Here is a 13,872-nt window from a genome sequence, read left to right as displayed (position 1 = left end):
ATAGCATATGCACATGTTAGATCTGGGTGTTGGTGTGCTCATGGCTACTGTGGTACATAGTACCACATGTCTGCACTCACATGTACAAACGTATATATATATATATATATAGCATATGCACATGTTAGATTTGGGTGTTGGTGTGCTCATGGCTACTGTGGTACATACATGTCTGCACTCACACACAAACACATGTGCACATGCACATACACATCATACACACAAAAAAAAGATTTTATAGGGCTGGAGAGATGGCTCAATGGTTAAGAGCTGCTCTTGCAGAAGACCCAGGTTTGAATCCCAGCACCCACATGGTGGCTAACAATTGTCTGTAACTCCAGTATCAGAGGATCCGATGCCCTCTTCTGTCCTCTGTGGGCTTTTCATGACACAGGTACACTTACACACAGGCATAACACTCATACACATAAAATAAAAATAAATAAAATTTTAAAAAGACTTTACATGCATACCTACACTCACACACAAACACATGTGTACACACACACACATAATACCCACAAAAAAGATTTAAAAATGTTTATTTCTAGATTAGTTTATCTGGGTATATTAAAACCCATGAATGCACACTCCTGCATCCTATGCCCACATCACAGGATGTGTGCCAGACTTCCCCTTTACAGATCTGTACTGAGAGAACTTGCTTCTTGTTTTTGTAACTTATTTTTATTTATTTTAAAGATTTATTTATTTATTTTATTTGTATGAATGTTTTACTAGCATGTACGTAAGTGCCCCATGTGTGTGCCTGGTGCCCAAGGAGGCCAGAAGAGGGTGTTGGATCCCCTGGAATGGGAATTACAGGCAGTTGTGAGCTGCCATGTGGGTGCTGAGAACTCGAACTCAGGTCCTCTGGAATAGTACTGAATTCTCTTAACCACTGAGCCATATCTCCAGACACCCTAACCCCTTAATTTTTACTGTATGCACATATTTGTGTGGAGGTCAGAGGATAACCTAAAGTAGTTGGTTCGCTGCCACCATGTGCCCCGCCCCACATTGGCCATCTCCTCAGCCTGGCCCAGCTCCACCACACAGGATACACTGTAGCATAAGAACCAAGAAGCATAAATAGTAAAAAGGAAAATACAAACAAGCATTGTTAATGGGAATGCAGTTGCTGCTTTGCTGAGCATCCAAGAGAAAGAACTAAAGTGAGCAGAAGAGAACAGAGATTTGGGAGAGACAAGTTATAAGATACACATAATAAGCCATGAAGATACTAAGACCAAATCTTTTTATAACAGTGAGGTGGAAGGATTCTTAGCATGGCTCAGAACAAAATTTACTTAAATTTTAATTTTTATTATTATCATGAGAGAGAGACAGAGAGACAGAGATAGAGACACACAGAGAGACAGAGAAAGATCATGCTATGGTGCACATATGGCGGTCAGAGGCCAACTTTCAGGATTCAGTTCTCTCCTTCCGCCGTTCATTCCTGGGACCAAATTCAGGTTGTCAGGGTGCATGGCCAAATGCTTTTACCCATGGAGCCATCTTGGTAGCCCTCAAACAAAACTTTAAAAGGCTTAGAGTCATAGCAACTTAAAAGACAGCTTTGATTTTGGATACATGTTCAGAAAGGGAAGTGATTAAATAAGCAAAATAGATCTGTACTTTGAGAATATTTTAAATGCTAGAGGGCAATTTCCATTGTGTCCTAACCTAGAAAGATATCCAGCCCTCCAAACAAACCCATAAGGGAGGTGCTATTACATCCTATCTAGAAAAATTCTACTCAGAAAAACATTTGGAGCTGTGGAGAGGGCTCAGTTGGTAAAGTGCTTACTATGTAAGAACGGGGACATAAGTTAGCTACTCAGCACCCATGTAAAAAGCCAGGCACAGTGCATATACTTGCAATCCCAGCACTGGGGAGGTAAAGACAAGAGGATCCATGGGGCCCGCTGGCCACCAGCCTAACTCAAGCGGTGAGCCCAGGTGCCAGTGTGAGAACCTGTCTCACAGAACAAAGTGATGGCTCCTGAGGAATGACAGTGGAGACTGATCTCTGGCCTCCACACACACATGAGCACATGTATACACATATACACATGTGCATCCCCACACATGCAAACACACACTCACAAAATACATACTTGTTCAGGGAACCCATCTGTATAGATTTGCAGATGCATGGATGCCTGAGGCTAACCATGTTCTCTAGGGAACATGTTCATGACCCCTCTCCCACTCCACCCAAAGGGACCCTGCCTAGGCCTTCACTGGTGAGTTAATGGGCTCAGATGGGATCCAACACTCAAATTCCATCCTTGGGTCCCTCAGGCAAGTGAGCAGAAGTAGGGCAGTGGCTGACTGCCAGCTGGGAGTCCTGGCTCCTGTTCTGGTCTCAGCTGAGTTTCTTTCCTTGTGAATAGGGTGAAGATTTTCAAAGTGAAACCCTGAGGTCTCTTCTGGTGTGTGTGTGTGTGTGTGTGTGTGTGTGTGTGTGTAGTTTAGAGTTCTCACTGGGAGTCGGCATTTGCTGGCAGGTCATGCAGTTTGCCCTGGGAATATTCAAGGGTATGAAGCTGGGCTGAAGCCTCACCGGGCAGGATCATCCATTACCTGCTGGTGACAAGTTTAACTCCCACTGAGCCCATGAGGAGTGGGAGCTCACTGTGCCCTCCAGGACAACAGACCTTACTTAGTTTCACCCATATCGCTTAAAAGTGGCCTGACAGGCTGTTGCTTTTCTGTTTTCCTGTGTAGATCCTGGAAAATACCCCCGAAAACCACCCCGATCACAGCCACCTGAAGCATGCCCTGGAAAAGGCTGAAGAGCTATGCTCCCAGGTGAACGAGGGGGTGCGTGAGAAGGAGAACTCGGACCGGCTGGAGTGGATCCAAGCCCATGTGCAGTGTGAAGGCCTGTCTGAGGTAACTGCCTCTGGGTGTGACCTGGTCTTCCTGGAGTTGAGCCTTGGCAGCCGGCGCACAAGACAGCAGGAACTACCAATTTCCTCTTCTGCGGCCACAGATCCCCTAATTCCCTCTTCAGCTGCTTCTGTTCTCTCTTCAACACCCCACTGAGTTTTTTCTTTCAATCATATTATTTCCCATGGCCAGAAATTCTATTTATTTTCTCTAATCTCCTGGTTACCTTCGTGTGTTTCATTCGCTGAGTGACTGTTCCTACTTATTGTTCATTTTAAACATACTCATGTATATTTCAAATCTGATAGTCCCAGCATCTAAAGTGTAGGTCCTTTGTGGGGGGGGGGCATTGTTTCTGCTACATCTCATTAATCATTCATTGGGTTTTGTTTGGTTTTGGTTTTGTTTTGTTTTTGGTTTTTTTTTGGTCTTTTTGAGACAGGGTCTCCTTGTAGCCCCAGCTGTCCTGGAACTCACTATGTAGACCAGGCTGGCCTTGAACTCACAGAAATCCGCCTGCCTCTGCCTCCTGAGTGCTGGGATTAAAGGCGTGAGCCACCACGCCCGGCTTTGTTTTGTTTTTTATACATTGTGTGTGTGTGTGTGTGTGTGTGTGTGTGTGTGTTTCTGTGCTAATAAGCCTAGGGCCTCCTTTTATAAAAGGTTTATTAAATTTAATTAATTAATTTTTTTTGAGACAGAGTCTTCTTAGCTGGCCTGAAACTTGCTATGTAGACCAGGCTGGCCTTGAGCTCACAGAAGTCTGCTTGTTTCTGCCTCCTGAGTGCTGGGATTAAAGGCATGTGCCACCATGCCTGGGAAGATTTATTTTATTTATGTGTCTGTGTGCGTATGTGCACATGAGTGCAGTGCCTGAAGAGGCCAGAAGAGGGTGTTGGTTACCCTGGAACTGGAGTTATAGGCAGTTGTGAGCTGTGACCTGAACTCAGGTCCTCTGTAAGAGCAATAAGTGCTCTTAGCCGCTGAGCCATCGCTCCAGTCCAACCTGGGATTTCTTATACACCAGGCAAGTGCTATACTACTGAGCCACACCCTCGGCTCCTGGACTGTGATTTTCAGCTGGGAACTCACTGTTCCTTGAACCTCTCCTGTGGGTATCTTTGCTGTCTGAACTTGCATTTCTCCTGAGAGGAATGCTCCCCAGATCACCCTAAATTTTATTTAGAGAGAGTTTGGGAATCACATGAAATGAATGAATTACAGCTGTAATCTTGGGTGAGAGCTATCTGGTGGTCACAAAGTCCCCAGGGCATATTTTCCTCCACATATACCAAAGTCAAAACCAGAAGTTTTCTTGATTTTTATCCTTTCTGCACTGAGTTTGCCATCTAGCCATTGAGCCAGCTTTTTGGAGAGACATCTTACTAAGTTTTTTGCCTCAACCCTTGATGTATTTCTCTTTACTATAAATATCCATTAAAATGGAGGTTCAGTGTCACCAGATTCAAAGGATTCTTTGAGCTAAAGCTGGTGTTGATGTTTGATTCTCGGGGGTCTGCACATTGCTTAGTTTATTTTGCTTCAGCAGCTTGTGTTTTAGAAGTGGGTATTTGCATGTTGTTCTTTTTATAGCTTTTGCTGGTGAGTCATCTGGAGTAATCTATACGCAGGAGTCTTTGTTGGTCTTTTATCCTCTTCTCCTCCCTTAAACTTCACACTCATTCTTTCTTTGTGCTGTTTTTTCCACTCTGTATATGAGCACATGGGTACACAGACACATGCGTGCACATGCATACATGTGTACACACGGTTTGTTAGGGTTTTCCAAAACACCCAGGGAGAATGTGTTTTGCTCATTCTCCTTCCCTGTGGTTTTTCCCTCTTCTAAACGCCAAAGGTTCATGCCGCTGTGGTGCCTTACACTGAGCAGAGAGTGCAGATGGGAGCTAGTGGGCCATGTTTCCTCCTGGTGTCCCATTTCTCCAATAAATAAAGGGGAGAAACACATCCATCACACCCTAAGATTTGAGCAAACCCCTAGGAAGAAAGGCCTCAAGAGTTTAACCAACACTTATCTTGACATTCAGAATCCCAGAACCTGGCCTTTGCCTTTGACTTCGTGGCCCAGGAAACCACTGTCGGAAGTCTTCAGAGCCATTCTTGATTTGTGTGTAGGATTCAGTCCTGCTGAGGTCTGGCCTCAGATTCTGATGGGGTCCCTGCTTTGGGATACAGAGAAACAAAAATAGGAACCAGCCACCCCCTCATCCTGTCCTCTTCACATTTTGTTTTCTTAGCAACTGGTGTTCAATTCAGTGACCAATTGCTTGGGGCCACGCAAGTTTCTACATAGTGGGAAACTCTACAAAGCCAAGAGCAACAAGGAGCTGTATGGTTTCCTCTTCAACGACTTCCTCCTGCTGACCCAAATCACAAAGCCCTTAGGCTCTTCAGGCACTGACAAAGTCTTCAGCCCCAAGTCTAACCTGCAATGTAAAATGCACAAAACAGTAAGTTCCATTCTAGATCACAAGAGCAAGGCTGGTGTGCTGTAGAAAGAAGCAGTCTCCAAAAGGAGTCAGTTTCGGTAGGATTTGGGTCTGTGATGTGGAGAAGGCAAAGGGTAAGAGCCATGACTTGGGGTACGTGACACAGACAGAGTGGAGGACAGTCCATGTCCCACCGCGGTTCAAAAGCATGAAACCCCATTGATGAAATGGTTCATCTGCCAAGTAATTGCTATGGGTCCCTCACTCCCCATATGACAAAAGCATGCCTGGCCTCATAGGCTAGTGCATAGATCAAGTGGCATCAGCAGCCTAGTTGCCCACGGCCACCTTCCACACTGTCCTAAATGCCCTGCCAAACTCCCACAATCACTTGAAATGTCTGTGCCTTCCCCTTCGCCATCCTCATGTGGAGAGTTTCCCCAAACTGAGTATCTGCTCTTGTATGTGCAGGGCTGTGTCTGTGTGTTGCTATGTCATTGGAGTTTTTTTGTTTGTTTGTTTTTTCTAAGTTTGTCTATGTGGGAGTATTTTTCCTGAAGAATTCTTTTGGGACCAACAGTTAGCTTTATTTTGGGAAAAAGACTCATGTGGTTATGTACTGTTTCTAGAAAATCCTGGGAGAGGCTTGCTTAGGTGTGACGTTCTTGAGGATTGTTTGCTATTTAGAATCTAATGTAGGGAAAAAGAAAACAGTTTGTTCTTACTGGTAAGGACTTCAAAAATACCTGTAAAATGAAGGGGGTGGGAATCCATATTTATTATATGTAAAAGTTGGTATTAACATAAAGGGCATAACAAAATCTTTAGGAAGTCACAGAAACCCTAAATCTCATGTACTGAACCTCACCCAAGAATATGCACATACCCTTCATCTAGGCTACTGGAACACACACACACACACACACACACACACACACAAGCACACGCATGTGCTGGATATAACATGAGCACACATAACTTGCCATCTTGCAGCCCTGTTCACGTGGCGTGCACAAAGTTTAGTGAACATGCTGAAGCCTGGCCTTGTTTGGTAATGCCTGTGCACTTGCACTTTCCAGCCTATTTTCTTAAATGAGGTTCTAGTAAAGCTGCCCACTGACCCTTCTGGAGACGAACCCATCTTCCACATTTCCCACATCGACCGAGTCTACACCCTTCGAGCAGAAAGCATAAATGAACGGTAAGCCCAAACCCCTCCCTAGCACTGAGCAAGGGCCATGTGTCAGCAGGTCCAGACATCGCCAGTCAATGCAGTCACCTCTTTGTGGGATGGGGAAAACGTTATACTTTTTAAAAAAGAGTGTCTCAAAAGTTGGGCATCCAGCATGAGTTTTTCAAAATAAAATGGACTAAAACCAGTTTTGCTTGCTTGAGTTTTATTTATTTATTTTTTTTTGTTTTTTTTGAGACAGGGTCTCTCTGTAGCCCCAGCTGTCCTGGAACTCACTATGTAGACCAGGGTGGCCTTGAACTCACAGAGATCTGCCTACCCCTGCTTCCCAAGTGCTGGGATTGAAGGTGTGCACCACCACGCCCAGCTGAGAATTAATTTTGTGTGTACGAGCATATTGCCTGTATGTGTATAAGTGCAACCGGGTCGTGCAATGCCTGCGGAGGCCAGAAGAGGCTGTCAGATCCCCTGGAACTGGAATTTTGGGCAGTTGTTAGCTGCCATGTGGGTGCTGGGATTCTAACCCAGGACCTCTGCAAGAACAGCCAGTGTTCTTAACCGCTGAGCCATCTCTCCAGCCTGAGACTTTTTTTTTTTTTTAAGGAAATTTTCAGCATTCTTTGAGATGTATAGAATAGCTCAGTTTTCCCCCAAATTTCCCAGGTGGCAGAAACTAAAAGGAAAATGATTTGGGACTAATAGGATCACCCATGCCCACACTCCCCACCCCCCAGGACAGCCTGGATCCTCAGGCTGTAGGTGTTTTGCTTCAGTCTCGTCTTTAAGACTCTTCTTGGAGCCAAACGAAATAGATCAGTTTCTGAAGGGTGAGACTGACACAGAGCCAACAACATTCCAAAGAGCATGTGTGCCAAGTGGGGAGATTGGCTGAAGTTACTGCGCATATGGCGCCCCCTCCCAAAACGAAGGTGAAAATCCGTTTGCCAAAGTGCCTCCTGCTGAGACTTTGCTCTTTCATGTGAAGTCGTTATTTCTTTGGTGATTTGGGAAGAAAGATCCTTTTGCCTTCCTGGGTCAGTGAAGGATGTTATGGTTTGTGGTGAGGGAGGAAGAGGAGCCATGTGCCCATCCCTCCTGCAGCCTGGCATTTATCAGACTTTCTTCTTGGGAGGGGTGCATGGATACAGAGCTTGAGTATGTCCATAAAAACATTGCTTATGGGCTAGGCTCAGCTGACAGAGTGCTTGCCTAGCAGGTACAGAACCCCAGACCTGCATAAACCAGTTATAGTGGCATGCACCTGTAATCCTAGAGCTCAGGAGGTAGAGATGGGAGGATCAGAATGTCAAGGTCATCATCAGCTACATAGTGAGTTTGAGGCCAGCCTGTACTATATGAAACCCTGTCTCAAACGTTTTAAAAAAAATCATGCTTTTCTTACTAATAGAGAAGCAATTATTATATATCCTGCAATATATAATCAAACTTTCTTCCCTGAGCATTTGTTGTTAAAAAATCAAATAAACCAAGGAAAAAGAGTCCTGGTAACAGAATGTGAGAAGACCAGAATTCTCTTTCCTGAGTTCTGTTTGGCAACACACTGTCTTTTCCCATCCAAGGACTGCCTGGGTGCAGAAAATCAAAGCTGCTTCCGAGCTTTACATAGAGACTGAGAAAAAGAAGCGAGAGAAGGCATACCTTGGTAATGTACTTCCAGACATAAAGCTGGGGCAGGAGACCCATGGGGTTGAGCCCCACATCTCCCAGGCTGGAACACGTGTGCAGAAATGGGGTTGGGGTGAGATGGCATGGAAGTGGGTGCAGGGTGGGTATAAGATGATGGATGGAGGGCAGGTTCCAGGAGCAAGAGAGCAAGCCCTCAAGGACGGGAGGGGAGAATTGCTTTTGAGTGTGGATAGACGCATAAAACAGGTTGTGGGGCACGCTGGGAAGAGAAAGGCACCACACGTGGGAATGTTAAAGTGAAGAATTTTGTGTTGTTTTTCTGCTGTCGTAGTCCGTTCTCAACGAGCGACAGGTATTGGAAGGTTGATGGTGAACGTCGTTGAAGGTATTGAGTTGAAGCCCTGCCGGTCACATGGTAAGCTTAGGCCTGTGAATCCCACTGGAGCACACTGGAGTATAGGGAGTGTGTTCTGCCCTCCCCATCCCCCACCCAAGCAACTCTTTATGAGCTGTGCTAGTTCTTTCTTTTTTTAGAATTTTTTTTGATTGATTTTTATTTTATGTGTATGAGTATATTGCCTGCATGTAAGTGCACCCCTGTCATGCAGTACCCTCGGAGGACAGAAGAGGGCAATGAAATCCCTGGAACTGGAATTACAGGCAGTTGTTAGCTGCCATGTGGGTGCTGAGAAGAGTAGCCAGTGCTCTTAACTGCTAGTCATCTCTCCAGCCCCAGAGCTGTGCTACGTCTTATCCTGAATTCCCTGCTTCATTGATTTTCCTAGCTCTTGTAAAAGACCTGGGGGTTTGTTATTTGTTAATCCTTTCTACTGTTCTGCTTTTCAAGGAGACCTGAGAGGCCACACGCACAGTACATATACACATGTGCAGATAGGAAGGGTCTGGCTTAGAGCTCCACTACTCGATTTGTTCTTCATTTAAGTGTGATATCAAAATGTGGGAGGGTCCAGCAGATTTTCCATGGATTAAGCATGATGGTAGAGGGGGATCAGAGGAGGTGTTGTTCCCACCTGGCAGGCCCTTTTGTTCACCCCAGGAAAAAGCAACCCATACTGTGAGGTGACCATGGGCTCTCAGTGCCACATCACCAAGACAATCCAAGACACTCTGAACCCCAAGTGGAATTCCAACTGCCAGTTCTTCATCAGAGACCTGGAACAGGAAGTGCTGTGCATTACCGTGTTCGAGCGGGACCAATTCTCACCAGACGGTAAGTGGAAAATGGCCCTTAAGGTGCCCTTCTTCCTTCTTGTCTTACTTCCTTACCTGAGAACCTGGGCCTGAGTTCCTTACCTGGAACTTCCTGGGCTTCCCTCCCTAGAGATCAGGTTGACACAGGGCAAGGAGATGTGGAGGCATTTGGTGGATGTGGATGGACTGCTCGGTCTAATTGCCTCACTGAACTAGATAAAGACTGTCATGGTATGCTTTCCAAAGCAGGTGGCTATGAAAAGGGTATACCTATGAGCCTTGGCATAGTTTTTTCATCGTTGGCAATGGGCCAGAGAGATGGCATAACTGGTAAAGGCGCTTGCTGCCAAGCCTGATGATCTGAGTTTGATCTCTAGGACAGACATATGGAAGGAGAAAAATGCTCCTGTGAGTTGTCTTTTGAGTTCCACATATACACCATGACACGTGCACATGGGCACACACACACACACACACACAACTAACTAAATAATAATTTTTTATGAAGCTATGAGCTAACTGTACTTGGTGATGCACTCCTGTAATCCCAATACTCAGGAGGCTGAGGCCAGGTTGGGCTACATAAGGAGACCCTGTCTAAAACAATAACAACAAAAAGCCATAGAATAAAACTGACCAGCATCAGCCTGTGGCAGGTGCAGCTGAATTAGCCTGTGTCCTGTGGGTGAAATTCCTGGTTTGGTAAAGAAGTACAATTATCTTGGATGCATCTTTCCTTCAACCAGCTTTCTGTTTCTGCAATGAGTTTTGGCCAGTGAATCCCAGAGGCCATCCCTCTTTCAACCAAATAAAACTCAGAGTAAGTTTCAAGACTAAGGTCTCAGTTATCAACAGAGGAATACAATGGAGCTGACATGAGCTGAGCAGAGCTGACAGGAATTATTATCTGATATGAGCTATACTCCTTTGGTTTACCACAGTCTGATGGTTGTTACATGTTAGTATGTGACCAGAGCAATTAGTCTCCAGGGTCTGGACTCCAAACCACTACATTTAATTGTTAGCTTTTTTTTTGAGGCAGGGTCTCCCAGTAGCCCCAGCTGTCCTGAAACTCGCTATGTAGACCAGGCTGACCTTGAGATTGAAAAATTTCAAATTTTGTTTATATTTTTATCTCTCTCTCTCTCTCTCTCTCTTTCTCTCTCTCTCTCTCCATGTACATGTGTACAACTTTGGGTTGTGGCTCAGGAGCCAGCCATCCACCCTACTTTTGAGACAGTCTCCCATTGGCTTAGGGCTCACTGATTAGGCTAGGCTCACTGTCCAACAAGCTCCAGGATCCTTCTATCTCTGCCTCCTTAGCAGTGGGAATACACATCCATACTATGATGGATGGTTTTTTGTTTTTTTTTTGAGATAGGGTTTAGTGTAGCACAGGCTGTCCTCAAGCCAGTTTATATAGAATTGAGAATCAAACTCCAGACTTAATATATACTAGGCAAGTACTTTACCAACTTAGCCATCTCTTCAGCCCTATTAGTATAGTTCTTAACTGACACAGAGTAACTGTACATATTTGTGGGGTACCATGTGGTATTTCAATACAAGCTGTTTCACTAAATTTTCCCCTTCCCACTCACTGGGAGACCGGCCCTCAGTCACCGGGTCTCCTGGTCCTGATGCTGGTTAACAAAACCCACCTAACACACTTCTATTTGGGTTTTGCATAGTTTATATGACATTTGGGAGGGGTGACTTACAAAGACGCGGATTCTTATAGGTAATTCCTTTTCTATATTTGAAATGCACTCACAGTCTGTCTCCTGCCCCAGGTCTTTCCCTTGCTCAGTATTCCCCCACACTCCAATATAGCAGTGGCTCCGCCCCTTAATGGGCTTGACTCCTTCCATAGAGCATGGGAAGGAGGTGGGACTACGGTTTATCAGAGGAACATCTGGGTCACACATGCATATAATTGTATAGTAATCAAGCAAGGTAGCTGGTATCCCCATCACCTTGGGCATATACCATTTCTTTATATTAAGAATATTAAAAATCTAATTTGTTTTATAATGAAATATTGTGACACATTGTCAAGTCCATCGGGGAGTAAATTATAACACTAGTGCTGGCCATATATCAAAGATCCTAAAAGAAAGGAGAGCCTAACAGCACATTAGGAGACTCCCAGTGTGACAAGGAATTCTTTCTGAGCAGGAGTCTGTTTTTTATTTCTTTCAGATTTTTTGGGTCGGACAGAGATCCGTGTGGCTGACATCAAGAAAGACCAGGGCTCCAAGGGGCCAGTCACAAAGTGTCTCCTGCTGCACGAGGTCCCCACGGGAGAGATTGTGGTCCGCCTGGACCTGCAGTTGTTTGATGAACCGTAGGGAGCTGCTGGATATGTGCAGGGGAAATTCTCTTCCTCTTCAAAAAAATTACTGCTTGGTGTTCAGCTGCAAGGTGATTGGACAGCAAAGACGAGGCCCCTCAAGGCACCTAGGCATAGTTCTCGACAATCCTGCCCCTCAAACAGTTTCTCATTTTATGAATCAAAACTCTGATTTCCTTTGTCCTCACTGCAGGTCTCATCATGGCTTCTAGGACCTCTGAAATCTATAACCTTCAACTAGGTTCCACTGGAAGCCTGGCCCATCCCTGGACTGGAGGCGTGGGTCTGGTCACTATAAAATAGATTTATAAATGCAATGTCTGTATTTTTGGAGAACTCATGTAACCCTTCTATTTCTCGCCCCCACCAGCCCCTTTGTAGACTCCTTGTCCTACAACATCCAGTGTGTGGTGTGTTTAGCTCAATTATGATGGAATTGTTGCTGCCTTGGAATCCATCCCCCTCTGGGAAACAGCCCTGCGTCTGAACATTTGGCACAATGGCTTCCTGAGCAGACACTGATTTAGCTCTTTGGAGAGCTTGTCCCTGGAAGAGTCTAATGTGTGCTGTTACAGCTGTTCCATTCTCCTCTAGATTAATACAGATCCGTGAAAACACACTGGTGTACTATGGGATGATTCAGTTCTGGTTCCTGGTGTGCTTGGAGGATGGTCATGGAAGTTTATTATCTATAAAGTTATGCCCTGATGAACAGATCACTGGGGGTCACTAGGAAGGCTTTATGACACCATTGGGTCCTAGCTCCTAGTCCTTGTCAGAAATTTCTCTTTGGGTTTGGAGGCCCCTTGATATTTCATGAGAAGTCATGACTGGTGACCAGCTCTGAGCTTTTTCTGTTCTGGATCCCCACTGTTGTGAGGAATTTCAAAAGTAGTCTTTGGTAAGTTTCTCCCAAAAATCATGTCTTAGATTGTTAAAGTTTGAGAAGGAAAAATTACAAGCTAGAGTTGGGGGAGCGAACACCCTAGGAGGATGTAAAAGCCACAGCTCTGGGGACGAAGATGCTTTCTCAGGTGCACACCAGCCTCTTAATAGAAACACATGTGCTTGCTGTTAGGGTCAGGAGAGAATAACCAAGCTGTTTGGTTTGAGTACTTTGTCGTTCCCTTAAGTGCTGGGGCACATAGATTGATTAATAAGATGATAACTCGATTTGCTAATGAAAAGTGGAGCTCTGTTTTGTTGCATTTTAGCCTTCGCACACTCTCAGTCTGTGGTCATGTTCCTGGCATGTCTCTTGGTTCTGGAACCTGGTTTTTCTGTGTTAGATGGTGTTCTTTTTGACTCTAGGTTCTCAGAATCTAATTACGGTTGTAGAAGTGCTTTTTAAATGGCAGTGTCATCCACCATACTGTGAACTGAATGCTTAAGGCCATCACATCCCAAAAAAGCCCTGTCGTGTTATGGGTGGTTTAAAAAAAGTATATGTGGGAAAGGACAACAAAGTTTACATTTCATACTTTTAAGAAACACTTTATTATTTATTTATTGAAGATAGTATAGAATTTTGTATCAATAACCACAGACATAAGTATTTTTTGAAACAAGCAGATAAACTCTTTAGTTAGAAACTTTCAACTGAACATGTTATAGATGGAGTTCAACCCCATGCATGCATTTATTTACCATTTCCCAGCAGAAAACATCATTAAAACACTTGGCGTTTATATTTTTGATGTTGTTAAGAAACTGTTTTAAATGAAGTTTATAGACAAACCCATAATTCATACTTTCCTAGCTCTATAACAGAGTTTGTTCAGTGTTTTTATGAAGGACGGGTACCCACAGCCTAAAAAACAAGTGTTAAATGTGTGAATGGGGAGGTCTTGTGTCACCACTCCAATCCTTTCTTCCCGTTCCCTCTTTTTTTCTTTCCTTCATTGACTTTATTTTTGTATTAATGTTGGACATTACTGTTCCTATAGGGAGGGTGTGGTATGCATGGTGATAAACAGGACCTTGTAGGTTCACGGTTACCTATTCAGAATCCTATGATTGTAGCATGCAAATGCAGTCTGTGAGTCTTTTTCCTTGGGTGACTACTGAGCATTTTTGAGATGCTCCTTAGGGTAGCAGCCTGGGTTAGTGTCCTTGCA

The 13,872-nt window shown here is 44.5% G+C and overlaps 1 protein-coding gene across 1 annotated transcript in view; it reads left to right on the top strand.

Moving 5' to 3' along the window:
- Itsn1 (intersectin 1) overlaps window positions 1–12,368 on the top strand; it is a 200,361-nt gene extending 187,993 nt beyond the window's left edge. The window contains exons 33-39 of the mRNA XM_008835940.2: window positions 2,737–2,904; window positions 5,160–5,372; window positions 6,431–6,552; window positions 8,124–8,206; window positions 8,522–8,605; window positions 9,248–9,421; window positions 11,605–12,368. Coding sequence (XP_008834162.1) covers window positions 2,737–2,904; window positions 5,160–5,372; window positions 6,431–6,552; window positions 8,124–8,206; window positions 8,522–8,605; window positions 9,248–9,421; window positions 11,605–11,753 — 993 coding nt within the window. The 3' untranslated portion in view covers window positions 11,754–12,368. The remainder of the gene's footprint in view (window positions 1–2,736; window positions 2,905–5,159; window positions 5,373–6,430; window positions 6,553–8,123; window positions 8,207–8,521; window positions 8,606–9,247; window positions 9,422–11,604) is intronic.
- Window positions 12,369–13,872: the final 1,504 nt, after the last annotated feature.

The sequence above is a fragment of the Nannospalax galili genome, unplaced genomic scaffold (assembly GCF_000622305.1).
Source record: "Nannospalax galili isolate Female #2095 unplaced genomic scaffold, S.galili_v1.0 scaffold136, whole genome shotgun sequence".
In the NCBI taxonomy this organism is placed as follows: Eukaryota; Metazoa; Chordata; class Mammalia; order Rodentia; family Spalacidae; genus Nannospalax; species Nannospalax galili.
The sequence above is the reverse complement of the archived record's forward strand: the minus strand, read 5'-3'. Positions and strand labels throughout refer to the sequence as shown.